At 31.9% G+C, this 20759-nt stretch overlaps 10 protein-coding genes across 10 annotated transcripts; 4 read left to right on the forward strand and 6 right to left on the reverse strand.

Annotated features, from left to right (window-relative positions):
• The first annotated feature begins 1056 nt into the window (after positions 1 to 1056).
• BX664DRAFT_342339 (uncharacterized protein) lies at positions 1057 to 2368 on the forward strand. Its single transcript, XM_051547121.1, has 4 exons — positions 1057 to 1275; positions 1326 to 1501; positions 1559 to 1697; positions 1759 to 2368. Exons 1-4 carry the CDS (start codon positions 1118 to 1120, stop codon positions 2162 to 2164), a joined length of 879 nt encoding a protein of 292 aa, XP_051396146.1. The 5' UTR covers positions 1057 to 1117; the 3' UTR covers positions 2165 to 2368.
• Positions 2369 to 2483: 115 nt separating this feature from the next.
• On the reverse strand, positions 2484 to 3229 carry BX664DRAFT_36239 (uncharacterized protein). The gene has a single exon (XM_051548307.1). The coding sequence runs from the start codon at positions 3119 to 3121 to the stop codon at positions 2732 to 2734; it is 390 nt and encodes a 129-aa protein (XP_051396147.1). The 5' UTR covers positions 3122 to 3229; the 3' UTR covers positions 2484 to 2731.
• A 947-nt stretch (positions 3230 to 4176) lies between these two features.
• Positions 4177 to 5272, reverse strand: BX664DRAFT_342344 (Mob1/phocein; the record flags this gene model as incomplete). The annotated part of the gene is made up of 5 exons (XM_051547122.1): positions 5176 to 5272; positions 4935 to 5098; positions 4750 to 4876; positions 4613 to 4692; positions 4177 to 4559 (listed from the first exon to the last, which is right to left on the reverse strand). Coding segments are annotated over exons 1-5 (583 nt in total), but the record flags the coding sequence as incomplete, so codon positions are not given.
• Positions 5273 to 5774: 502 nt separating this feature from the next.
• On the forward strand, positions 5775 to 7467 carry BX664DRAFT_342345 (glycosyl-transferase for dystroglycan-domain-containing protein). Its single transcript, XM_051547123.1, has 4 exons — positions 5775 to 6083; positions 6139 to 6327; positions 6377 to 7068; positions 7138 to 7467. The coding sequence occupies exons 1-4, from the start codon at positions 5828 to 5830 to the stop codon at positions 7303 to 7305; spliced, it is 1305 nt and encodes a 434-aa protein (XP_051396149.1). The 5' UTR covers positions 5775 to 5827; the 3' UTR covers positions 7306 to 7467.
• A 126-nt stretch (positions 7468 to 7593) lies between these two features.
• Positions 7594 to 10070, forward strand: BX664DRAFT_303330 (alpha-galactosidase). The gene is made up of 3 exons (XM_051542478.1): positions 7594 to 8793; positions 8872 to 9371; positions 9477 to 10070. The coding sequence occupies exons 1-3, from the start codon at positions 7606 to 7608 to the stop codon at positions 9967 to 9969; spliced, it is 2181 nt and encodes a 726-aa protein (XP_051396150.1). The 5' UTR covers positions 7594 to 7605; the 3' UTR covers positions 9970 to 10070.
• A 25-nt stretch (positions 10071 to 10095) lies between these two features.
• On the forward strand, positions 10096 to 11537 carry BX664DRAFT_342348 (uncharacterized protein). Its single transcript, XM_051547124.1, has 4 exons — positions 10096 to 10242; positions 10305 to 10401; positions 10456 to 10563; positions 10659 to 11537. The coding sequence occupies exons 1-4, from the start codon at positions 10148 to 10150 to the stop codon at positions 11397 to 11399; spliced, it is 1041 nt and encodes a 346-aa protein (XP_051396151.1). The 5' UTR covers positions 10096 to 10147; the 3' UTR covers positions 11400 to 11537.
• A 363-nt stretch (positions 11538 to 11900) lies between these two features.
• On the reverse strand, positions 11901 to 13939 carry BX664DRAFT_342350 (cytochrome P450). The gene is made up of 4 exons (XM_051547125.1): positions 13904 to 13939; positions 13549 to 13839; positions 12276 to 13457; positions 11901 to 12213 (listed from the first exon to the last, which is right to left on the reverse strand). Exons 1-4 carry the CDS (start codon positions 13915 to 13917, stop codon positions 12144 to 12146), a joined length of 1557 nt encoding a protein of 518 aa, XP_051396152.1. The 5' UTR covers positions 13918 to 13939; the 3' UTR covers positions 11901 to 12143.
• Positions 13940 to 15372: 1433 nt separating this feature from the next.
• BX664DRAFT_286658 (carotenoid oxygenase) lies at positions 15373 to 17413 on the reverse strand. Its single transcript, XM_051541714.1, has 3 exons — positions 17227 to 17413; positions 16639 to 17073; positions 15373 to 16561 (listed from the first exon to the last, which is right to left on the reverse strand). The coding sequence occupies exons 1-3, from the start codon at positions 17375 to 17377 to the stop codon at positions 15396 to 15398; spliced, it is 1752 nt and encodes a 583-aa protein (XP_051396153.1). The 5' UTR covers positions 17378 to 17413; the 3' UTR covers positions 15373 to 15395.
• Positions 17414 to 17577: 164 nt separating this feature from the next.
• On the reverse strand, positions 17578 to 19159 carry BX664DRAFT_286664 (magnesium transporter). Its single transcript, XM_051541715.1, has 5 exons — positions 18928 to 19159; positions 18776 to 18868; positions 18606 to 18666; positions 18052 to 18504; positions 17578 to 17976 (listed from the first exon to the last, which is right to left on the reverse strand). The coding sequence occupies exons 1-5, from the start codon at positions 19034 to 19036 to the stop codon at positions 17658 to 17660; spliced, it is 1035 nt and encodes a 344-aa protein (XP_051396154.1). The 5' UTR covers positions 19037 to 19159; the 3' UTR covers positions 17578 to 17657.
• A 353-nt stretch (positions 19160 to 19512) lies between these two features.
• Positions 19513 to 20628, reverse strand: BX664DRAFT_380874 (rac protein). Its single transcript, XM_051548927.1, has 5 exons — positions 20567 to 20628; positions 20365 to 20436; positions 20196 to 20266; positions 20025 to 20134; positions 19513 to 19936 (listed from the first exon to the last, which is right to left on the reverse strand). Exons 1-5 carry the CDS (start codon positions 20599 to 20601, stop codon positions 19646 to 19648), a joined length of 579 nt encoding a protein of 192 aa, XP_051396155.1. The 5' UTR covers positions 20602 to 20628; the 3' UTR covers positions 19513 to 19645.
• Positions 20629 to 20759: the final 131 nt, after the last annotated feature.

Below are 20759 nucleotides of genomic sequence, written 5' to 3' on the forward strand. Positions count from 1 at the left end.
CAGATCGTGCATCAAATAAGAATGTGTCTCTATTTTTTTTTTTTTTTGGATCAACTACGAAATCAAATATAAAATGCATCCTATATATCATATTTCAAATAAAAAGCAGATCCTTCCTTTTCCAATTTTACTCTCTCTCTCTAAAAAAAAAAAAAAAAAAAAAAAAGAGGGGAGCATGATCCAAATTTTTTTTTTCCCTTCAAAAATCAATAGAAGGTATTACTTGGTGTTAGTCAACTGTAGATATCCATATTTTTTTTTTTGTGTAAGCCTTGATTGATGGTAATGATTTCAATGATCCCTGAATACGGGGTTTGTAGACCCTTCATATTATGTGAGTCATATACCTGACAATAAAAAAAAAAAAAAAAAAAACGGAGCCCCACACACCCATGTCGGAAGAATGTTTAAGAAAAGGAGATAGATGATTCCCATTTTAGTCCCTGTCTTTTTTTTTCTTTTCTTTTCATGACAAAGGATGTAGTTCATTCATTTCCCTGTTGTAGTTTATCGGTGTAACAAGGAAAGATGATTCGATTTTTTTTTTTTTATGAATGTGTGATTGTCATTGGTCTTTTTTTTAAAAAAAACAACCCTTTTTCCCTACAATAAACTGAAAAAAGTATTTTCTGGTTTAGCTGCAACCCGACAACTCCGCAATGGACGTTAAATTGGATTTTGTTTAATAACACTTTGTATCTAATTGACAAGGATCAGTGTATTTATTATATACATATGTGTGTGCCACTCATCACTTTTTTTTTTTATCTCTTGTCATTTATTTTCCAGTCATTTAGAAGGATATAGAAAAAAAAAAAATAAAAAGAGAGAGAGAGCGTGATCAAGTTTTAGAGAACTGTCAGGCCGTTCCTCGGTAAACGTTTGGTTTCCAGGGTAACCAATGTCTGCATTTGAAAGTATAGCTGACATAAGATCCATCGTGAGAAGATGACTGGCCCTTTTTTTTTTTTTTTTTGGTTCCTTTCCTTTTTTAAGTTTTGCTCTATAAAACTGTTTTTTTAACTTCCCTTCTTTCTCTTTTTACTTCTTTTTTTTTTTTTTTTTCTTCCCTCTTTTTTTTTATATTTATTTTGAAGAAACTCTGCTTAAACCAACCATGTTGACTGATATTAACAATGTACCTATTGATGAAGCTTTGAAGCGTGATGGTTTTGTTATTGTGGATAATTTGATTCCTGAAGAAATGCTTCCTAGACTCAAGGATGCTTGTGAACGAGTGATTAATAAGGCCAGAAATGGAGAATGGAAACACCGGTAAATAAGAAGTAATGAAAAAAAAAGTATGGGACTAATGTATAGTTTAGTCGTTTGGTAGGCACTCAATTCCCTCCTTGGACTGAAGGTGATGATGTTTGGGGTGTCCAACACTTGTTACATCCTGATTTGAAGGAATCTGTTTTTATGGAATGGTATGGTTCTGAAGCTCTTTTGTCCGCTGTTAGTCAATTGATTCATACAAAGCGTGAAGATTTGCAATTTGGTAAGGATGACTCTTCTCTGTCTAGTTATGGATCACTGATTTTTTAATTTTGTATAGAATTATTTAATCTTTTGATCAATCCTCAAGAGCATGATTTTGATTTGACTTGGCATCGTGATGCTGTTCCTGCCGAAACTCCTCAAGAAAAGGAAGAAGAATTATTGGCCATTCCTCATTATGGTACTCAATGGAACACGTAAGCATTCAAAAAAAAAATATTGTTATAACAAAACTCATTTATTTATTTTATTTATTAGTGCTCTCTATGCTGATGATTGTCTTTATGTTGTTCCCAATTCTCATCGTCGTGTCCGTACACCTGAAGAACGTGATATCACCATCAATGATCCCAAGAGTCACAATATGCCCGGTCAACTTCGTGTGGATTTGAAGCCTGGACAAACTGTGTTTTATGACAATAATATTCTTCATCGAGCTGCTTACTTTTCTTCCAAGAAACGTGCCACGTTACATGCATCTATGGGTACCATCGAAGGAGGTCATCACCGTGCTAAGACTGTTTTCCAACATGGATTGGATTGGATGAATACTGAAGACTTCAAGGCTACTTTACCTGATTCTTTGAAAACTCCTTTTGCAAACACGCAGGCAATGGCTGCCCGTGCTGGTCTTGATAAATTAGAAACCAAACCTATTCACTAAAATCTAGTATCACCCTTTTTTTTTCCTTCTTCTTTAAAAAAAATTATTTGTATATCTCCATTGAACATTCTTTTTTTTATCTATATGTTTATGTATCATCCTGATTACCTTGTATTTATCCCTATAAAAAAAAACATAACAAATTAATAAAATCTATTCAAATCTCCATTTCCTTTTTTTTTTAATTCGAAAAGTAATCACGATTCATCAGTATAAATATTTTTTTATATAATAAATCTAAATGTTTTTATTGATTTGGTATCATCATAATAATAATAATAAACAAAAAATATATTCTATTATAATCTAATATTAAAAGCTATAATCCATTTCGCCTTCTGAGCTCTACACATCAAAAAGAAGAATTAAAAAAAAAAATCAAAAATAAATAAATAAATAAAAACAGTCAGTCCACTTTTTTTTTTCGAATATCTATCATGTATTTTTACATCTTCATCTGGGACTTCACCAAGAGCAGTTTGAAGTTCTCTAACACGATCACGTAATCCATTTTTCGTATCGACTAATTGACGTATATAATCAGCAGCTATAATAAATAAATCCAAATCAGATAAATTCATAAAGATGTATAAGAAACTTACATTTTTGTAAAATCAAAGATTCACTTCGTTGACATTCATTTAATGTAGGTACAATATCCACCAATTGATCAAAACCAATACGAATATTTGCCCGTCGTTTTTGTTCAGAAGCGATATGATTTGCCTTTTTTTGATCTTCGGATAAGAGTTCATGAGCCGGTTTTCTTCCACGTCCACTACCTTTTGGTTTAGTCGTTTGTCGTTGTGATGGTGGTGATGCAGATGATGTATCTTCCATCATGACAAAGGAAGAATCAATACGATTGTTTAATGTATGTGATTGAGAAGAAGGTGATGATGATGGTATAGTATCATCCCCATCTAATAATAATCGATATTTCTTTGAATCCATCATGCTATTGTTGTCATTATTTGACTTTGTATCACCAACTCTTTTTCGACCAGCTTGTATATCCAGAATAGGTAATGTTTGAATTTGTTGTTGACCAAAAGTACTATTTTTTGAATAAGGAGGTGATAATAAAACACGGGTAGGTGAGGATGAATGTTGTACTAGATCAATAAAATAAAATAAAAAAAAAAGAGGGATAAAGAGTTTTTGTTAGTGATCTATGTCAAATCTGTTAAAAAACCACATGTCTATCTTCAATGTCGCTTTGTCATCCTTTTCTTTCCTCATAAAGAAAGATACAAAAAAAAAAAAAAAAGAAAGAATGAATTATATCATCCGATCTTGGGTCATACAAAAAAAAAAAAGTCTCATATGCTTTGACAAGTGCCCAGTACTCCATTTTTTTTTTCTTTTCTCATTGGTATAAAATTACCTGATATAGGGTTGTTCCTGGTTCCGTTATTATATGGTACTTGTGTATTATTGTTTGTATATGAATCGTCTGACGAGGAAAAACTATCCAAAACAGAATGAAATTGACGTCTTTCTGCTTCCGAGAAAAGATCATTGTTATTTATGGTTGAAGGATACGGTGAGGTGGATTCTAGAGAGTGTGTGTGTGTGACAACAAAAGAAAGAAAAGGAAAAAAAAAAAAAGAAAAGAAAAGAAACAATGTTAGTGAAAAACTGTCAATGTATTATAAAATTTTATTATTCTTATACTTATTTGGTTTTTACCTTTGTTCTTATTATCAGCCATTATAAATACAAAATGAATAAAGTAAAGAAGGAATGTAATGGGAGAAGGATAAAGAAAAAGAATGAGTTGAACAACGAAAAAAGAAAAAAAAAAAAAAAAAGAAAATAGTGGATCAGACAAGTCCGCTTTTTTTTTTACACGTGAAAGGTAAAAACAGGACCATCTTAAAGCTTGTTCATCCGACGATTGGTAGCATGAATCCAACCATATATATAAAAAAAAAACTGATTTTTTATTTAATAACTAAGGTATAATAATAAAACTAAATAAATAATCATTATCAATCATCTTCGATTGCCGTCAATTCACTTCGATTATCATCTTCTATTGACTTTGTTGTAGAATGATTGTTGTCTTGATGATTAGTACTTTCCACATCATCATCTTCTTCTTCTTCTTCTTCATTATTGTGTGATTCTTCTTTTTCATCTGGAATACTGACTAATTCTGGAGGAACCAAACCATATTTTCTTGATAATAACAGGAATCTTGCATATAAATATGTATCATTCTAAAGAAAACGTAAAATCAGTTAAAATAATATTAAATAATTTATTAAGATACTTTACTTCAAAAAGTTCATATATTTCACGATGATGAAAGTAAGCATGTGCAAAAATACGATATAAACGACGGGCAATAGATTGAAAATGTTTCAATGATGGTTCAGGAACTGAGATTCTAATAATAATAATATAAGTTATAAACAATAATAAAAAGATATTGATGATTACCTGCTAGGAAAGTATTTTGAATTATTTAAAAGAATAGTTGCACCATCTAAAGTATGAATAATATAATCAATGGCAGGACACTATAGAAAAATATAAAGTTAGTTATATATTATTATTATTATTATTATAATATTAACTGATTGTGTTGAAGGATGAGCAGCACATAAGTAAAGCCAACCATCAGCTTTCATTTCAGGACAATTTTCTTTTGTACATTCAGGTTCCAAAGCTACTACTAATAGACTAAGTTCTAAACAAACTTGTCTAAAATAGATTAATAAGTTAAGTAATTAAAATAATAAGTATATATATATATTATTACCTAAGATGTTCATATTGCCATACTTGTTTATCAACAGTATCAGGAAGTTCTACAATATGTTCAACATTACTACGATCTGATCTAATCACTTGTTGTAGATATTCTTGTACGTTAAAAGATGATTCTAGATTATCTAAAGGTTCAATAGGCCAATTGAAAGTTTTCTTTGAACAACAAAAAAGTAAAAAAATGATGTTAATAATAATATATATATTATTTTATTTCAATATAATATATATACCTCTAGACGACTACCTGGATATAATCTTCTAAGTGTAGTCATAAGGTCTTTTTTGTTAAACTAATGAAGAAAAAAGGAGATATAAGAAAAAAAAAAAAAAAAGGAGACAAGAAGAAACTTTTTTTTTTTTTTTTTTTTTTTTTTTTTTTTTTGCATTACTAGGCGCAAAAATGTTTTAGCAGGTTGAATCACCGAAGAACAAGCCCAAGTACTCTTTTTTTTTTTTTCTTTTTGGGTTTCATAGCAATGAAAAAACTTTAATTTCCTTTAACACCTTTTATGTAATGAGCCACAACTATTACAATAACAACAACAACAAAGAAAAAAAAAAGAAATCTAAGCCTTATCTGGATACAATATCATCATAGATGATTCTTTTGATTTTGATAGGTAAGTAATACTATTTTGGTATTCTTTCCAATGATGGTCATATGCGATGTGTTTATTTTTATTATTTTTGTTTCTTAATTCTTATGGGGAAAGAAAAACGCCCTGGACGGGAAATGAAAACTAACGAAATTCTTTTTATAGATTGAACTATTAGGTTTAAAAAGGTACACTTTTTTTTTTCTTTTTTTCTTTCTTTTTTCCTTCTTTTCCTTTTTCGTTTTACTTTACTTTCTTTTTTTTTTTCTTTGTGATAAAAGAAAAAATGTCTTTTGAACACTCAATATCTTATCGAAAAGTAGCTAAAACGTTAGTTATTGTTTGTTTTCTTGGTCTTTTTATTGGTTGGTTCATTGACCTTAGTTCTTTAGATTGGAAACAACATTCAACTGAATTTAGTATCTTATGGACTCCTCCTACAACTACTACTACTACTTTTACTGATACTAATCAAATTACTTTGACAAGTGATCGTTTTACAATGAATAAAAATCAATTCAATTGGATTGATAATCGAAATGGTAATATCATTATATAATATTAAATAAGTATATAACTCATCTCATTTTTATATAGGTCAACAACATCAATTACCAACAAAATCAGTATTTGAAAAAGCTTTCTCTGCATCAGTGGGTAATAGTGATATTCAACCTTATTATTTCAAAGCAAATCATCATCCTACTATCAACGATATTACTATTCTTACAACCATTACCAAAAGTCGAATTCATACTTTAGCTATTTTGGCTGAACGATATCAAGGTAAAATATTATTATTATAAAATCATCAACTCATTCTTTTTATATATAGGTCCTATTTCTGTTGCTCTTCATATTGCTCCTGATGAATCTGGTGAAAATACTTTGGAATTACTTGGTCAAACTATCAAACAACAACCATCTATGCAAAAGTATGTAGACGTTCATGTGATCAAGGATAAGATGGAAAGACAATTAAACTTGTGGCGTAACGTGGCAAGATTCTTTGCTCGATCTGACAATGTAATGATGCTTGATGTGGACTTTTATCTCTGTACTGATTTCAGGAAACATATTCTCAATAATCCTCATGCCATGGAATTATTGAATAATGGTCATTCTGCTCTGGTCATTCCTGCATTTGAATTCACTAAACAAGATGATGGATTGGATTATAGAACATTCCCTACTACAAAACACAGTCTGATCAACCTATACCAAAATCAAGCTATTGATATGTTTCATTCATTTTGGACACCCGGTCATGCTTCCACCAATTATCCTTATTGGATCACTGCTAATGATATATACAAAGTCACTGAATATCAACAATCTTATGAACCTTACATTGTATACAAAAAGAATCATCAACCTTGGTGTGATGAACGATTCTTTGGTTATGGAAGTAACAAAGCTGCTTGTCTATTCGAACTCTATGTTTCTGGTGTTGATTATTATGTTATGCCTCAAGATTTTATCATTCATCAAACTCATGATTACCCCAATGAAACTCGTTCTTTAGAGGTAAAAAAAAAAAAAAAAAAAAAAAAAAAAGGAAATTCATGACTGACCTTTTAAATCTATTTTTGATAGCGTTTCTATAATAGGCGTTTGTACAACCAATTTCGAGAAGAGATCTGTCTTCGTTATGCCCGCATGTTTGTCGCACAAGATGAATGGGAAACTCCAAAATCATTCAACTTGATAGAGCAATGCAATCGCTTACCGAGATTCCAATCTACTGTCAAGACCTTCCTATGATTCCCACTTTTTGTAGTTTTATTTTTTTTTTCCTTTTTGTAATTAACATCCTTTTTATATATATATATTGTATAGCCTTATTTATTTAGATAGATACAAATCATCATCTTTTTTTTTTATTGCACTAACATCATCATCATTACGTAAATAAATAAAAAAAAAAAAGAAAAAAAAACTTTTATCCTAGACTTATGGACGCGGGGGATTGAAATTTTAGAACGCAAAAGATTTTTTTTTTTGTCTTTCTTGTTCCTTTTTTTAGTGCCTTTTTTTTTTTTTTTTATTTTTACACACGCTCTAATGTTGCCACTTGGTATTACTTGCCACCCTGATAAACATCGGTTTTACTTGGTATCAGAAAATAGCACATATGTTATTGGGGTGACTTTGGATAAAAAACTCGTATTGAATCTTTACTGGGGACCTCGATTGTACTCCATGGACGATATTCCTGCTGCACAACTACAACCAGAACGTAGTTCCCAAGATCCTGCATTGACTACAGCACCTGAAGAATATCCTTATTTTGGTGGACTAAGGTTTGGAGAAACAAGTTTAAAAGTGACATTTCCTTCGGGGACTCGAGAACTGGATCTTGCCTTTGTCGACCATTACATACACAACAGCCATCATTTGGTCATAACATTACAGGATCAATATTATGAGGATGTAGTAGTATGCCTTCATTATAAGATATGTGTCAAGACTGGTTTGATTGAACGTTCAGCCACTATCTCCAATCGATCATCATCATCCTTCTCCTTACATATTGACAAGATGCTTTCGGCAGCATGGCATCTCCCACCAACAATAAACAATAAATCACGACAATTGACAACGTTGAATGGTGCTTGGTCTGCAGAAACTCAGGTGAACACTACTGTCAACCTACACACCAACAACCAATATACCCTTGGATCAACACGAGGCATTCCATCCGCACAGGCCTATCCTTATTTTGCTTTGACATCTGAATCCAATCTACCAAACAGACAAGATACTTATTTCGGTGCCATCGCTTGGAGTGGCAATTGGACCATCCGTATGGATGTGGATTATCAAGGCCAGGTTCGGATTTCCGGTGGATTACAACCGCTTGATTTTGGCTTGACGCTTGAGGCAGGTGAAACGTTTACCACACCAGTGTTTATGGCAGGTTATTCTTCTTTAGGCATCTTTGGTGCAAGACAACTATTACCACGTTATCTTCAACAGGGCAAGATCAATCCTATTCTTTACAATTCTTGGGAAGCGGCGGGATTTGATGTGAATATCCAACAACAACTAGATTTGGCAAATGAAGCTGCAAAACTTGGGGTGGAACTGTTTGTTTTGGATGATGGTTGGTTCCGTGGACGTACTAGTGACAAGGCTGGACTTGGGGATTGGTTCTATGATGAAAACAAGTTTCCTAATGGTCTCAAACCTTTGGCTGATCATGTTCATTCTCTTGGTATGAAGTTTGGTCTCTGGTTCGAACCTGAAATGGTATATACCTCTTTTTTTTTTTTTTTTTTTTTTTGATTCACATCTTTTTTTTCTTTTTTTTTTTTCTATTTTATATAGGTCAATCCCGATTCTTCGCTTTATCGAGAACATCCAGATTGGGTATATCATTATCGTGAAAGACCTCGTAGTGAAGCAAGGCATCAATTAGTATTGGATCTTACAAATGAACAAGTACGGTCTTATATCTATGATCGACTCAGACACAACATCATGGAGATTGGAGTGGATTATATCAAATGGGATATGAATCGACCTATTAGTGAAGCTGGCTCTCAACTACTTAATAATAATAATACACCATTTGGTCAAGATGAACGTGATGCTCGGGAAGTGTGGATATCTCATGTGAATATGTTTTATCATCTACTCAAACAATTGAAAACTGATTTTCCTGGATTACTGATTGAATCTTGTAGTAGTGGTGGTGGGCGAGCTGATCCTGGGGTATTGAAGATGGTGGATCAATGTTGGGTGAGCGACAATACGCAACCTGATGCAAGATTGATTATACAACATGGTATCTCATCTGTATTACCACCAAGTATGATGAGTTGTTGGTAAGTGAAAAATAAAACAAAAAAAAAAGAAATAAAAAGTAAAAATAAAAAGATGATGATGATTTTTTAAAATGATTAATTACTTTTTTTTTTTTTATTAAATAGGGTGACAGATATGCCACAAGAGGATCCTGGTTACAAATCTATACCATTATCATATCGATTTCACGTGGCTTTCATGGGTGCATTGGGAATTGGATCAAATATCTTGAAATATACTGATGAACAAAAAACAGAAGCGACAAACTGGATCAAGCTATATATCAAATTACGACATATATTACAATTGGGTGATCTTGATTGGTTACATGCGGATCATACTCGATTCTTGGTGACTATGACAACTATACCTAATGAAGCCGTGTTATTGGCCTTTCGACCTTCTAGTCCCTTTTGGTTTCCTATTCCACCTATTCGTTTACGGAAACTCGACCCCAAAGCAAAATACGAACTCGAATTATGGACGACTCACAATGATAGTCAAGTGGAAACTTACTCTGGTGCTAACTTGATGTATAAAGGGTTGGATCTACCTTATTTGACTAGTGGCGCGTACAAAAGTGTAGTGGTTTGGATCAAGAAGATATCAGATAGTTAGTCTTGACTCTTAGTTTAATTACATAAGGTCCAGTTGTTTTATATATGGAATAAATCGTCTCGTTCAACGCGGTGCTTGAAAGTTGTTCCTCATTACTGTAATGTTTTCTACTTTTTTTTTTTTTTTTTCAACTCTCTTCTCTCTCTCTCTCTTTCTCTCTCTCTTTTTTTTTGGTCCAATGTTCAAACCTACTTCTCAACATTCATTCTATGTTCGAGCATTATATAAACGTATTCTATCTGAAGCTGGTTATTTTTTTGATGATAGATCAAGGTAAGAAAGGAGAAAAACATACACGAACTGAAATAACTCATCGATCTCTTTTTCCAAAACAGAGCATATGTGGTCAATCGTGCAAGAAAGTTTTTCAAAGAATACAAGTCTTGTCAAGATGAATCAAGGATCAAGAGCAAACTGACAGAAGCAAAAAAAGTAATATATGGATACAACGCGAAATTTGTCACTTATCTTTTCTTTTTTTAATAGCGGTTACATAGACTCGAAAGCGCCAATAAAGGGAATCAAAAAAGTGCACTGAAAGTTCTTGAAGCAGCATATGGTAGAACGGGTAAAGTAAAACATAAATTGATGCATGTAAGTACTTTAGAAAAAAAAAAAAGAAAAAAGAAAAGAGAATATGCCATCCATTGCCTTGATCTTAATCTTTTTTTTTTTTTTTTTTTCTGTAGAGTTATCTTTATGAACATTTTCCAGCAGATTTCAAAAAACCAGCACCATTGATACCACATATACCACATACTGCACCACCTCCACCATTATGTTACCCATTACAAGCCATTGTCACCCAACATTTGAAAAAACAACTAGAACCGCAACTACCAGTACCTCCTTTCAAACCGTTACATCGAGGTCGTCAAGCCAATCTATTATGGAAGTGGCGATCCATGCTTATACAACAAATGGAAATCCCTTTACCTTTTGAAATCATATGTGAATTGGAATTGAAAGCTGGCGCTTCTATGACTCATCCTTGTTATTCTGGCATGCTCAACATGGGTGGTCCTCGCTGGATCGATATGTATGCTGGTCATGAAAATGATCCTGATCTTGCTCATCTTTGTCCAATACAACAACAAACACCTCTTAAAAAACTTGAAACAAACCGATGTATTCCTTTACCACCGTCTCCATACACCAAATCGCCTTCTATTTATGCTACCTCTACCTTGATCGCTATGTCTCCTTTGTCAACCATCAGTCGTTATCAATACGCCCCTCGTGAAATGAGAAGACTTTATCGACGTCTTTTAAATAAGATACCTCTGATATCACCTCTGCCTGATGCCATGTCGTTGTATGACGCCAACATCAAGTATCAAGTCTCTCAATCTCAATGGGCTACCAATACTATCACTCATATTTTGGATTTGAAGCATTTACCTCCCAACTTGCAAAAAGATGAATGTTAGAATGATTGAAATTATTTCTTCCTCACTAGAATAAAAATGATCCTCTTTAGTATTATATTCGAAATCTATATTTATTTATTTATCTATGTAAAAGAGCATTTTTATTCATTTTCAATGTTAATCCCATCATGTTAAAACTATCTTGGTCATCTGTACGTCCCAAATTGAAATCCCGAAATTGCGTTGTTGTTCAAAGGTTCAAAAAGGCTCTTTTTTTTTTTTTTTTTTTTTTTTTTTTTCGTTTGTTTTCATTATCTTTTCTCTCTCTCTCTCTCTTTTCTTTTTTTCTTTTTGATACAAACATGAATCCAAATCCTCTTGCTAGTCGTGAAAAAGCAGCTGAAGATCAATATATTCGTCAAAAGGTAAGACACTTAGTTTTTTTTTTTTCCTTCTAAATGGTTTGATGAACTTTTTTAGGAAGAAAAACGTAAGGCTGCACAAGAAGCCAAACGACAAGAACAAGAAGCAAAGAAATAATTATATATTGTACTCGATGATATATTATTAATAGTTTTTATATAATAAGAGTATAAATAGATAAATAAATAAATAAATAAATTAAAAAAAAAAAAACTGAGAGGAAAAAAACTATTATGAACTAGGCAAAAGGACAAGTAAAATTAATGTAGGGGAAATATCGTTTCGAACGAATCAATAGAAGGTGGAAAAGAAAAAAAAAATAAGGATGATATGCGTGTGTGTGAATGAAAAGGATGGAGAATAATAGTGATGAATAAAATCTTAAGCAGTAGTTTCTCTAGGATGGAAACTCATGATACAACCATCTTGAGGATAAATGGTGGCAAAGATACTAATGATAAAAAAAAAAGTGATGAATATGAATGAATTTTTTTTTTTTTTTTTGGGACTTACGAGATATCATCACTTTTATCAGTACGATAATGAGTCCAATTTAATTGTAAAGAAGCTTGAGCCAAAGTAGCCATAAGATGCATGATGGCGTATTCTTTTCCAAGACAATGATGAGGACCATTACCAAAGACCATAAAGTTCTTGGGATACTTTTCAGCATGACCAGTGGGACCCCATCGATCAGGATCAAAGGAATCTGGGTTGGGATAAGCAGTGGCATCATGAAGAGCAGGATAAGTAGTAGGAATCAACATAGCACCTTTGGGGACAGTATAACTAGAAGTCAAAGGCCATTCACGAGTAGTTTGATAAGGTACCATCAAGACAGGAGGTCGTAGACGTAAGATTTCTTTGACGACTTGACGCAAGTAGACTGATTCCTCCATTAATTCCAATGACAATTCAGTATCCAATTTTCCATTTCGCACCTTGATTTGTTCTTGTCGCACTTTTTCTAATACATCAGGATGATCAGCCAATAATTGGAAGGCCCAAGTCATAGCAGAGGAAGTGGCATCTTGAGAGGCAAATAAAAAGGTTAAGATAGTCAAAGCAACTTCACGATCATCGAATTTGCGAGGAGCAGGTTTTCCTTCACGTTCACATTCCATTTCATATTCCTTCATGGAAGAAATCCAAGCATCCATCATGGATTTGACTTCACCACCATTGTCCATACGCACACGACTATCCTTGATGGCTTCAATAAAATGATGTACAATGTATTTTCGAGATTGAATGGCCTTGTAAACCTTGGTACCAGGAAGAGGGATAGGGAAATTGACGAGTTCTAAAGCAGCAGTGATATTGAAATATTCTTGAGAAATGGTTTCAGCTACCTTATCAGACATGTGAAAACCCAAAAAGACACGAAGAGAAGATTCCATATTAAGTTCACGGAAATGCCACTGGAATTGTTGTTTTTCACCATTGAATGACAACCATTTATCGAAATGCTTTTGATATACAGATTCTTGAATGGGAATGTACATACCAAGAGCCTTTCTAGTGAATAAAACATTCAAACCTTTTCGATAATCCACGTGAGATTTACCACTAAGGAATACCCAATTATCAGCACAAAGAATATGTTTCATAGAATCCACTACAGCAGGTTCGGCGTAAGCAGGTGCATTCAAAATCTTTCGACTGAGTTCACAAGTAGAAGCAATCACTACAAATCTAAACAAAAGGAAAAAAAAAAAGTATTTCAAGGGGGTGGTGGTGATTAATGAATGTTTTTTTTTTTTTTTTTTTTTTTTTTGTTCTTTACCTGTCAAAAACACCAACACATGATAATTCACCACTTTTCCATTTGTTCATATATCCTTCAAAAGTAGGATAAAGAGAATCCATAAATGCACCAATAACAGGAATTTTGAATTTAGGACCAGGTAAGGATTTCTTTTTCTTTAAATATACGTATTGTTCATAAGCAAAGAGACCAACAACTGCAGAACATACAACAGCTGTAGTAGATACATTTGGTTTTTGAGAAAACATTGTCTTGATAAAAGCAGCAATGGTATTTTTTGTTGATTCAATAGTACGAGGATCAAAGAGACTGTAGAAAATAAAAAAAAAAAGTTTAAATGATAATTATCATTTTTATTTATTTATTTTTTTACCTTGAAGAAACCATGTTATGAGATGAAAAAAAAAAAAAAAAAAAACAATGGATGACAAATAAAAAACGCGAAGAATAAAAAAAAAGAAAAAAGAGAATCCTAACTACAAATTGAATGTATACAAAATGTAGAAGTTTTTTTTTTTTTTATCTATATATTGAAAGAGGATGAACCCAAAAAGAAAAAAAAAAAAAATAGAAAAAAGAAAGGAAAGAAAGAAAGAAAAAAAAAAAATAGAAGGGAGTCTGAACAAAAAATCAAATAAAAAGTTTTTAGCTTTTTCCGGGAGATCCGAAATTGGGAACAACCAACTTTTTTTTTTTTTCTTTTCAATCTCCTATTACCTTTTCATGTTGTGCAAAAAAATTACCCCTGTTCTCAAATTCTTTTGGTACCTTTTTTAACATAATAGAAAAAAAAAATGCTGGTTTCACCATAACAAAATGTTTCCAATGTATCACTTTAAAAAAAACCTATCATCTGATTTAAAAAAAACCTTTTTTTTTTTTTTTTTTTTTTTTTGCTGGTATCACGTCCGTTGATCCTTTTCTTTTTTTTTTTTTCATCACCTTACATTTTTTATATATATACTTTTTACAATGATCGCCGACTTAAAACGTATCAACCCACTTTTTTTTTTTTTTTATCTATTCTAAAGTTTAGCGGATATTTTACAAACAATCATCTTTTTTTTATAGCCGGTTATTTTTTCGGCCAAATATTTTCCGCATTACCTAGATGGGTTAATTTGGGTGACACAAGGCACGTTTTTTCTGGTTCTCTTCAAACATCAAAAACAGTGGATGTTTGTTTTTTAGATTGTTGCAATTGATCATAAGGATTTCAATTAGAATGATGAATTTTGATAATATCTATCTCTAAATAGGATGACATCTCCTATTTGCATAACATTAACAAAAAGAAGAAAAAAAAAAACTATACCCGGAGATTCAAATCGTGTACAACAATTAAATAGTTGATCGTCGCAAAGAAGAGAGGATGTTAGGTCATGCTTGTTGATTCATAACAAAAAAGGAATCGATCACTCATCCATTTCTTCCAATGATTACGCTTTACTTTGTCATCCAGCATAAAAAAAAATATATTTAGGACATATTTCCCCACCTTCTTTTTTTTTTTTTTTTGATATGAATAAAATCATACCTTCTTATTGGTGAATACGTTTTTTTAATAATATCTACCCATTTCAGCAGTAGGAAGAATTCAAAGATATATAGTTCGACAGGAGACAAATGGAGATAATTCATTGTCTTTTTTTTAAAAAAAAAAAATAAAATCAGGAAAACGGAATGACACCATGAATTTCATACAATTGATTCCATATCCATTTCAAAAGATGGATGAAAAAACATTCATCATTCGACTTTATCAATATATTAAAAAAAAAAAGACAAGATACAATCATTTATAAAAGGAGATTCTATTTTTTTTTATTTGTTCTAAAAGGTATATCATACTACTATATACATGATCAATTAAAAGAACCAGTTTCCAAGGAAGCATCATCAACATAAGAACCATGGAAGGTAGGAGCGATATAAGCACCAATGTTGATTTTAGCGATAGTTGTAAAGGAGGAAGCATCCAACACCAACAAGTAACAATGATCATATTGAGATCCACGATTGTCGAATACATTGACCAGACTGAGTACCACACCATCATCTTCATCATCACTGTCTTTTGCAGATACAAAGATAGGTTCCGAGCATAAATAACCATGATGACTTTCCAATTCAAATGTTTTTGTCACTCGTTGTTGTACATCCACCTTGACCAAAGTATAGCGTTCACCTCGTTCTCGTGTAGGCGGTTGGACTTGACAACCATATACATAACGATGTTCCTTGAAACAGTAAGCCGAGTTCATACGAGGGAAATCAAAGTTGGTACAGATCGTTTCAAAGGTAGCTAAAGCAGTATTGGTCGTAGTTCGATGAGGGTTCTTCCATTCAAGTGTATACCGTCGATAATCACCAAATGTGGTAACATGACCAGGAGGAATTCGGATACCATTGTTCTTGCGTTTTCTTTTTCCCTTGCATAAAGAGACGTAACGATCATAGTCTGAGGCTCGAATGATATCACCAAAAGCATGCGTTTCATAAATCATGTCACCATTATAGGCAGCACAATCCAATTCAAACAAAATGTTGCCATGTTCGTCTTGATAGTCTCGTCCGTTGATGATGTGAAATGCGAAAAAAGAAGGTGCCAATAATGTTGTCACGTGCCCTTTGCCATGGTGTCGATCCACAATATGAAAGTAAGTTGGAGTATTAGCTTCCCATTCAAGTCCACCCAAGACACTGCCATTCAATAAGAGATCCAATCCATAATTTCTATAGTACATGGGATATACAGGAATAACAACATAGTTCTTGGTGGTAAAAAAACTATGATAATAAAAACTGCGTACTGGTGTGTTGTGTTTGTCCTTGCCACGCTGAATGCTTGCCAATATTGTTGTCTTGCCTTGAGGATTGATACTAAATACCTGAATGGTTGGTTTGCCACCAACATTCATTGTCATATTGATTGATTCCTTTGTATCATAATCGTAATGGTGATGAGCAGCGACGAGTTGTCCATCTAATCTTTTGTCGTAATCACGATAAGTATAAATCTTTTGGGGTTCTAATAAAATGAAAAATAAAAATGAGTATATGAATGAATGAATATTTATATATATATATATATATATATAAACATACCTAAAGAATCATGATCCACTTGTTGAAGACCATTAAAATCAGATTTAGTCACCATGGCCAAACGAGTAGAAGAAGAAGAAGAAGAAGAGGGAAGAGGATAATTTGGAGTAGCAGTAATACCAATAGAAAGTGATGTAGGTGTCGATGATTTTGGACGAAGAGCAAGATGATCTACTCGACTAGCGAAATCCTTGAGACGATTCCATGTTGACATATTTTTGGATTCACCAAACCATACAGCACCTCGACCATTAGATGCCAATAAATTCTTTTCAAAGTCTTTTGCCAAATATCGTGAATTGAAACGTACTGTGTTGTCTTTACTGTTAAATTGAAATCGATAGAGATAGGGAAGTCCATCAAAAGCATGACGTATAGTAAATGCCGCACCACCACCACTATGATCTAGATCGCCTAGTTTATATCGTCCACCACCTTGAGAAGAAAAAAAAAAAATAAGAAAAAAAAAAAAAAAGAGAGAGAGAGCGAGAGAGAGAGAGAAAAAAAAATGAATAAGATGAGTATCGTTATCTATTATCTCATATGAAAGTAAAAAGTATCTTTTTTTATTATTATTATTATTCTTACCAACGCGATACATTGTACCATTCAACCATGTAGGAAGTTGACCTTCTGTCACAGGTAACCAAATAGGATTCATTTGTTCAGGTACATTACCATAATTCAAGTTCTGAAATTCAGCCAAGATATTTGCATTGTGAAGTTTAGGACGAGGCATGAGAGGAAGAAAGAAATGAAAGAAAGAAAAATGAAGAAAAAAGAAAAAAGAAAAAAAAAAAAAAGAAAGAAAATTCAAATTCCACCCCTTTTATATTTGCATGAGATTGGTTCATTGATTATCAGAAAAAAAAAACAGGTATAGAACAATGAATTATCAAAAAAAAAAAAAAAAAAAAAAGAACCCATAAAAAAAAATGTTGACAGAAAAAGACAATGATAATAATATACAAGAGACAAACTTTATTGATAAATAATAAACAAAAAATCTATTGAAAATTTCAAGGTAAAGAAACAGCACGTTTTCGTCGTTGTTGATATTGTAAATCAATACTTTCCATAGCCTTTTCTTCATCCAGTGATGATGAACAATGATGAATCATATTGGTAGTAAACACAGTATTCGAAGGAGGAGAAATGGATAAATGAGCTGTTTTCCTAGCAATCGAGTTGAGTAAATAAACACCAGAAAAAATAATTAAAAAACCACAAATCAATGTAACAGTATTGATAGCATCTGAAGTATGCCAACCACTATACATAATAGCTGATGCCACAATAGTTGCTGTAGTAAAAAAGACAAAATAAATGGGATTGACACTAAAAAAAAAAAAAAAAAAAAAAAAAAAGGATCAATTATATATATATACATATATATATATCATTATTACTTACACATTGGTAGAAAAAGTATCTAAAGCCTTATTAAAATAATTCATTTGAGTTAAAATAAATACCACACACATAAAACCAAAAACATAGGTAGAGATTTGAGTGAATTGATTGTTGCCAGCAATAGTAAGTCGAACAGCAATACCGAATGCCTTGATAGCCATAATAGACAAAGAACCAACCAAGGAACATATGGTCACATATACAATCGGTCGTGTCTTACCCCATCTTGGTACTGCTTTCCAAATCAAAACGATGGTCACCAGAATAACAATGATAAAATAAACAATAAAACCAGGTTGTAACATATAGGAGACTAACTCTTCAACACTTTGTACACTGGGATCTTCAGGTGAATGAAGTACAATAATGACAGCGCCAATTAAGGAGAGTAAACAACCAATAATACCTGTTGAACCAAGACGTTCTTTTAAAAAGATTGATGCTAAGAGTGCACTAAAAGAAAAGGAAAACTACTACCATTAATGAATTTAAGATGGTTTGATGAAGGAACTAAACAAAAAAAAAAAAAATAATTCTTTTTTAATTATTATTACCCAATAATTACACTCAAAGCACCTAATGGTGTAATGAGAATGGCAGGTGCAAATGTATAACCTTCATAATGTTCAATAAATAAATAAATAATAAAAAAAAAAAGAAATGAGATATGAAATTTAAAAAGTGATCCCCCCTTTTTCGTTTTCCATCTTTTGAATTGGGTTACCGACAAAGTTAAGCAATTCTCCACACACCATAGTGAATAAGCCTATCCACCAAATAGGATTTCTTAGGTAACGATGTGAATCGGAAGCACAACCTAATGAAAAAAAAAAAAGATGAAAAAATGGATGATGATAAATGAAAAGAGTTGTTTACCATGCTCTGATGAACAACGCTGTAATCCTTTTTTGGTAATGACGAACGATATCCCAATCAAGATACTAGAACATATAGCAAGTATTAACCCAATGAACTTGCCATCCATTTGGTTTTTATATTAGTGGGATGAAGGAGAGTTATAATAACGTGGATGAATGACTCTATGATGAAATATGAACTTTTAATGGTATATTATATTATATTTATATATAGTCTGTAAATATATAAGAAAAAAAAAAAAAAGAAAAAAGAAAAAGAAAAGAAAAAAAAAAAAAGGTGAAAAATGTAAGTTGCCAACACATACACACACCAAAAAAAAAAAATCAAAAGGAATCCTCCTTTTTTTACACATTAGGAAACACGCAGGGGCAATCAAAAATATATATATATATCAACAACACACAACACATACCATTCATTATAGTATGAAAAATTGAACTAATGATTGGCATCATCATGCATAGTAAAATGACCAAAAAAAAGAGATGGTTTATAAACGTTTATTAAATAACCAACAAGTATATGATATATCAAAAAAAAAAATATAAGATAAATAAGAAACAAAAAAAAAAAAAAAAAGGAGGAGAACGAAATAACAAGTAGTATTCTTTTTTAAAATAAATAAATAAATAAAAAAAAAAGGGGATAGGGAGAGGAAAGGGTGATCAATAAATGGTGAAAACGAAGGGGAGAAAAGAAGAGGAGGAGGATATGATTACAAGATAGTACACTTCTTTTGTTTCTTGAGAGGAGCAGCAGGACAAAGAACAGCACGAATGGCTTCATCAAATACATTTTTCAGACCATTTTGAGTGAGAGCGGAACATTCCAAGTACTTGACAGCACCAATATCTTTGCACATTTGCATACTTTGTTGGAACGAAATAGGTGCCATATGTTTTTGTCGTAATTTTGCAATGGTTTCTGGATCTTCTCGTAAATCCAATTTTGTACCTACAAGAATCATTGGTGTATTGGGTGCATGATGGCTAATTTCAGGATACCACTTTTTTTTTTGTAAAGCATAAATAAATAAACAGTAAAAAAAAAAAATTAGTCAATCAAAATAAAATAATATTTTTTTTTTTTTTTACCTTGGTTTTCACATTTTCAAAAGAAGGTGGACTGACCAAAGAAAAACATATCAAAAAGACATCAGTTTGAGGATAAGACAATGGTCGAAGTCGGTCATAATCCTCTTGACCTATATATATATGTAAATAAATGATGAATATTTTTTTTGAATCAAGATGAGTTCCCTTTACCAGCAGTATCCCATAAACCAAGATTGATAGGTTTTCCATCCACCATCACATTTGCTGAATAGTTGTCAAACCTATAAAGAGAATATTAATGTAATGCATATTCACTATATATATAAATAAAATTATCTTTCTTTTTTTTTTTTATTCTTTATTTTATTTTATTTTTTACACAGTTGGAATATATTCACCAGGGAAAGCATTAGTTGTATATGAAATCAATAAACAGGTTTTACCAACAGCACTAATATATATATATAAAAGTCAAAAAAAAAAAGATGAGTATCACGGATGAAAAAGATAGAATCATATTCTATCCACAATTGAGCGCGTGCCTATTTCCAATATATATATATATAAAATACTTTATTTACCCATCTCCCACTACAACACATTTGATAGCTTGCATGGTATAATTGTGATTCTAAACAAGAAGAAAAAAAAAAAAAAAAGAATAAAGAAGCAGAAAAAAAAAAAAAAAAAGGGAAAGACAAGACAGAGAAAGGGAGGAGAACGAAAAAAAAAAAAAATTCAACATATTCCCTTTTTTTTTTTTTATTTTTTTTC

The sequence above is a fragment of the Halteromyces radiatus genome, assembly GCF_025201355.1.
Source record: "Halteromyces radiatus strain CBS 162.75 chromosome Unknown BX664scaffold_10, whole genome shotgun sequence".
Taxonomy (NCBI): domain Eukaryota; kingdom Fungi; phylum Mucoromycota; class Mucoromycetes; order Mucorales; family Cunninghamellaceae; genus Halteromyces; species Halteromyces radiatus.

Bases quoted from the DNA above. Each gene is read 5' to 3' on its own strand.
- BX664DRAFT_342339 (XM_051547121.1), top strand. From the start codon at position 1,118: ATGTTGACTGATATTAACAATGTACCTATTGATGAAGCTTTGAAGCGT. The intron at 1,276-1,325 runs GTAAATAAGAAG...TGTATAGTTTAG, and splicing joins AATGGAGAATGGAAACACCG to TCGTTTGGTAGGCACTCAAT. The intron at 1,698-1,758 runs GTAAGCATTCAA...TTTATTTATTAG, and splicing joins TATGGTACTCAATGGAACAC to TGCTCTCTATGCTGATGATT.
- BX664DRAFT_36239 (XM_051548307.1), bottom strand. From the start codon at position 3,121: ATGATGGATTCAAAGAAATATCGATTATTATTAGATGGGGATGATACT.
- BX664DRAFT_342345 (XM_051547123.1), top strand. From the start codon at position 5,828: ATGTCTTTTGAACACTCAATATCTTATCGAAAAGTAGCTAAAACGTTA. The intron at 6,084-6,138 runs GTAATATCATTA...ATTTTTATATAG, and splicing joins TTGGATTGATAATCGAAATG to GTCAACAACATCAATTACCA. The intron at 7,069-7,137 runs GTAAAAAAAAAA...TATTTTTGATAG, and splicing joins ATGAAACTCGTTCTTTAGAG to CGTTTCTATAATAGGCGTTT.
- BX664DRAFT_303330 (XM_051542478.1), top strand. From the start codon at position 7,606: ATGTTGCCACTTGGTATTACTTGCCACCCTGATAAACATCGGTTTTAC. The intron at 8,794-8,871 runs GTATATACCTCT...TATTTTATATAG, and splicing joins TCTGGTTCGAACCTGAAATG to GTCAATCCCGATTCTTCGCT. The intron at 9,372-9,476 runs GTAAGTGAAAAA...TTTATTAAATAG, and splicing joins CCAAGTATGATGAGTTGTTG to GGTGACAGATATGCCACAAG.
- BX664DRAFT_342348 (XM_051547124.1), top strand. From the start codon at position 10,148: ATGTTCAAACCTACTTCTCAACATTCATTCTATGTTCGAGCATTATAT. The intron at 10,243-10,304 runs GTAAGAAAGGAG...TTTCCAAAACAG, and splicing joins TTTTTTGATGATAGATCAAG to AGCATATGTGGTCAATCGTG. The intron at 10,402-10,455 runs GTAATATATGGA...TTTTTTTAATAG, and splicing joins AACTGACAGAAGCAAAAAAA to CGGTTACATAGACTCGAAAG.
- BX664DRAFT_342350 (XM_051547125.1), bottom strand. The intron at 13,458-13,548 runs GTAAAGAACAAA...CCTTTTGTTTAG, and splicing joins TGTGTTGGTGTTTTTGACAG to ATTTGTAGTGATTGCTTCTA. The intron at 12,214-12,275 runs GTAAGTCCCAAA...TTTTATCATTAG, and splicing joins GATAAAAGTGATGATATCTC to TATCTTTGCCACCATTTATC.
- BX664DRAFT_286658 (XM_051541714.1), bottom strand. From the start codon at position 17,377: ATGCCTCGTCCTAAACTTCACAATGCAAATATCTTGGCTGAATTTCAG. The intron at 17,074-17,226 runs GTAAGAATAATA...TTTCTTCTCAAG, and splicing joins TGGTACAATGTATCGCGTTG to GTGGTGGACGATATAAACTA. The intron at 16,562-16,638 runs GTATGTTTATAT...TCATTTTATTAG, and splicing joins AGTGGATCATGATTCTTTAG to AACCCCAAAAGATTTATACT.
- BX664DRAFT_286664 (XM_051541715.1), bottom strand. From the start codon at position 19,036: ATGGATGGCAAGTTCATTGGGTTAATACTTGCTATATGTTCTAGTATC. The intron at 18,869-18,927 runs GTAAACAACTCT...TTTTTTCATTAG, and splicing joins GCGTTGTTCATCAGAGCATG to GTTGTGCTTCCGATTCACAT. The intron at 18,667-18,775 runs GTAACCCAATTC...AACATTATGAAG, and splicing joins AGAATTGCTTAACTTTGTCG to GTTATACATTTGCACCTGCC.
- BX664DRAFT_380874 (XM_051548927.1), bottom strand. From the start codon at position 20,601: ATGCAAGCTATCAAATGTGTTGTAGTGGGAGATGG. The intron at 20,437-20,566 runs GTAAATAAAGTA...TATATATATTAG, and splicing joins TGTGTTGTAGTGGGAGATGG to TGCTGTTGGTAAAACCTGTT. The intron at 20,267-20,364 runs GTAAAAAATAAA...TTCTCTTTATAG, and splicing joins GGTGAATATATTCCAACTGT to GTTTGACAACTATTCAGCAA.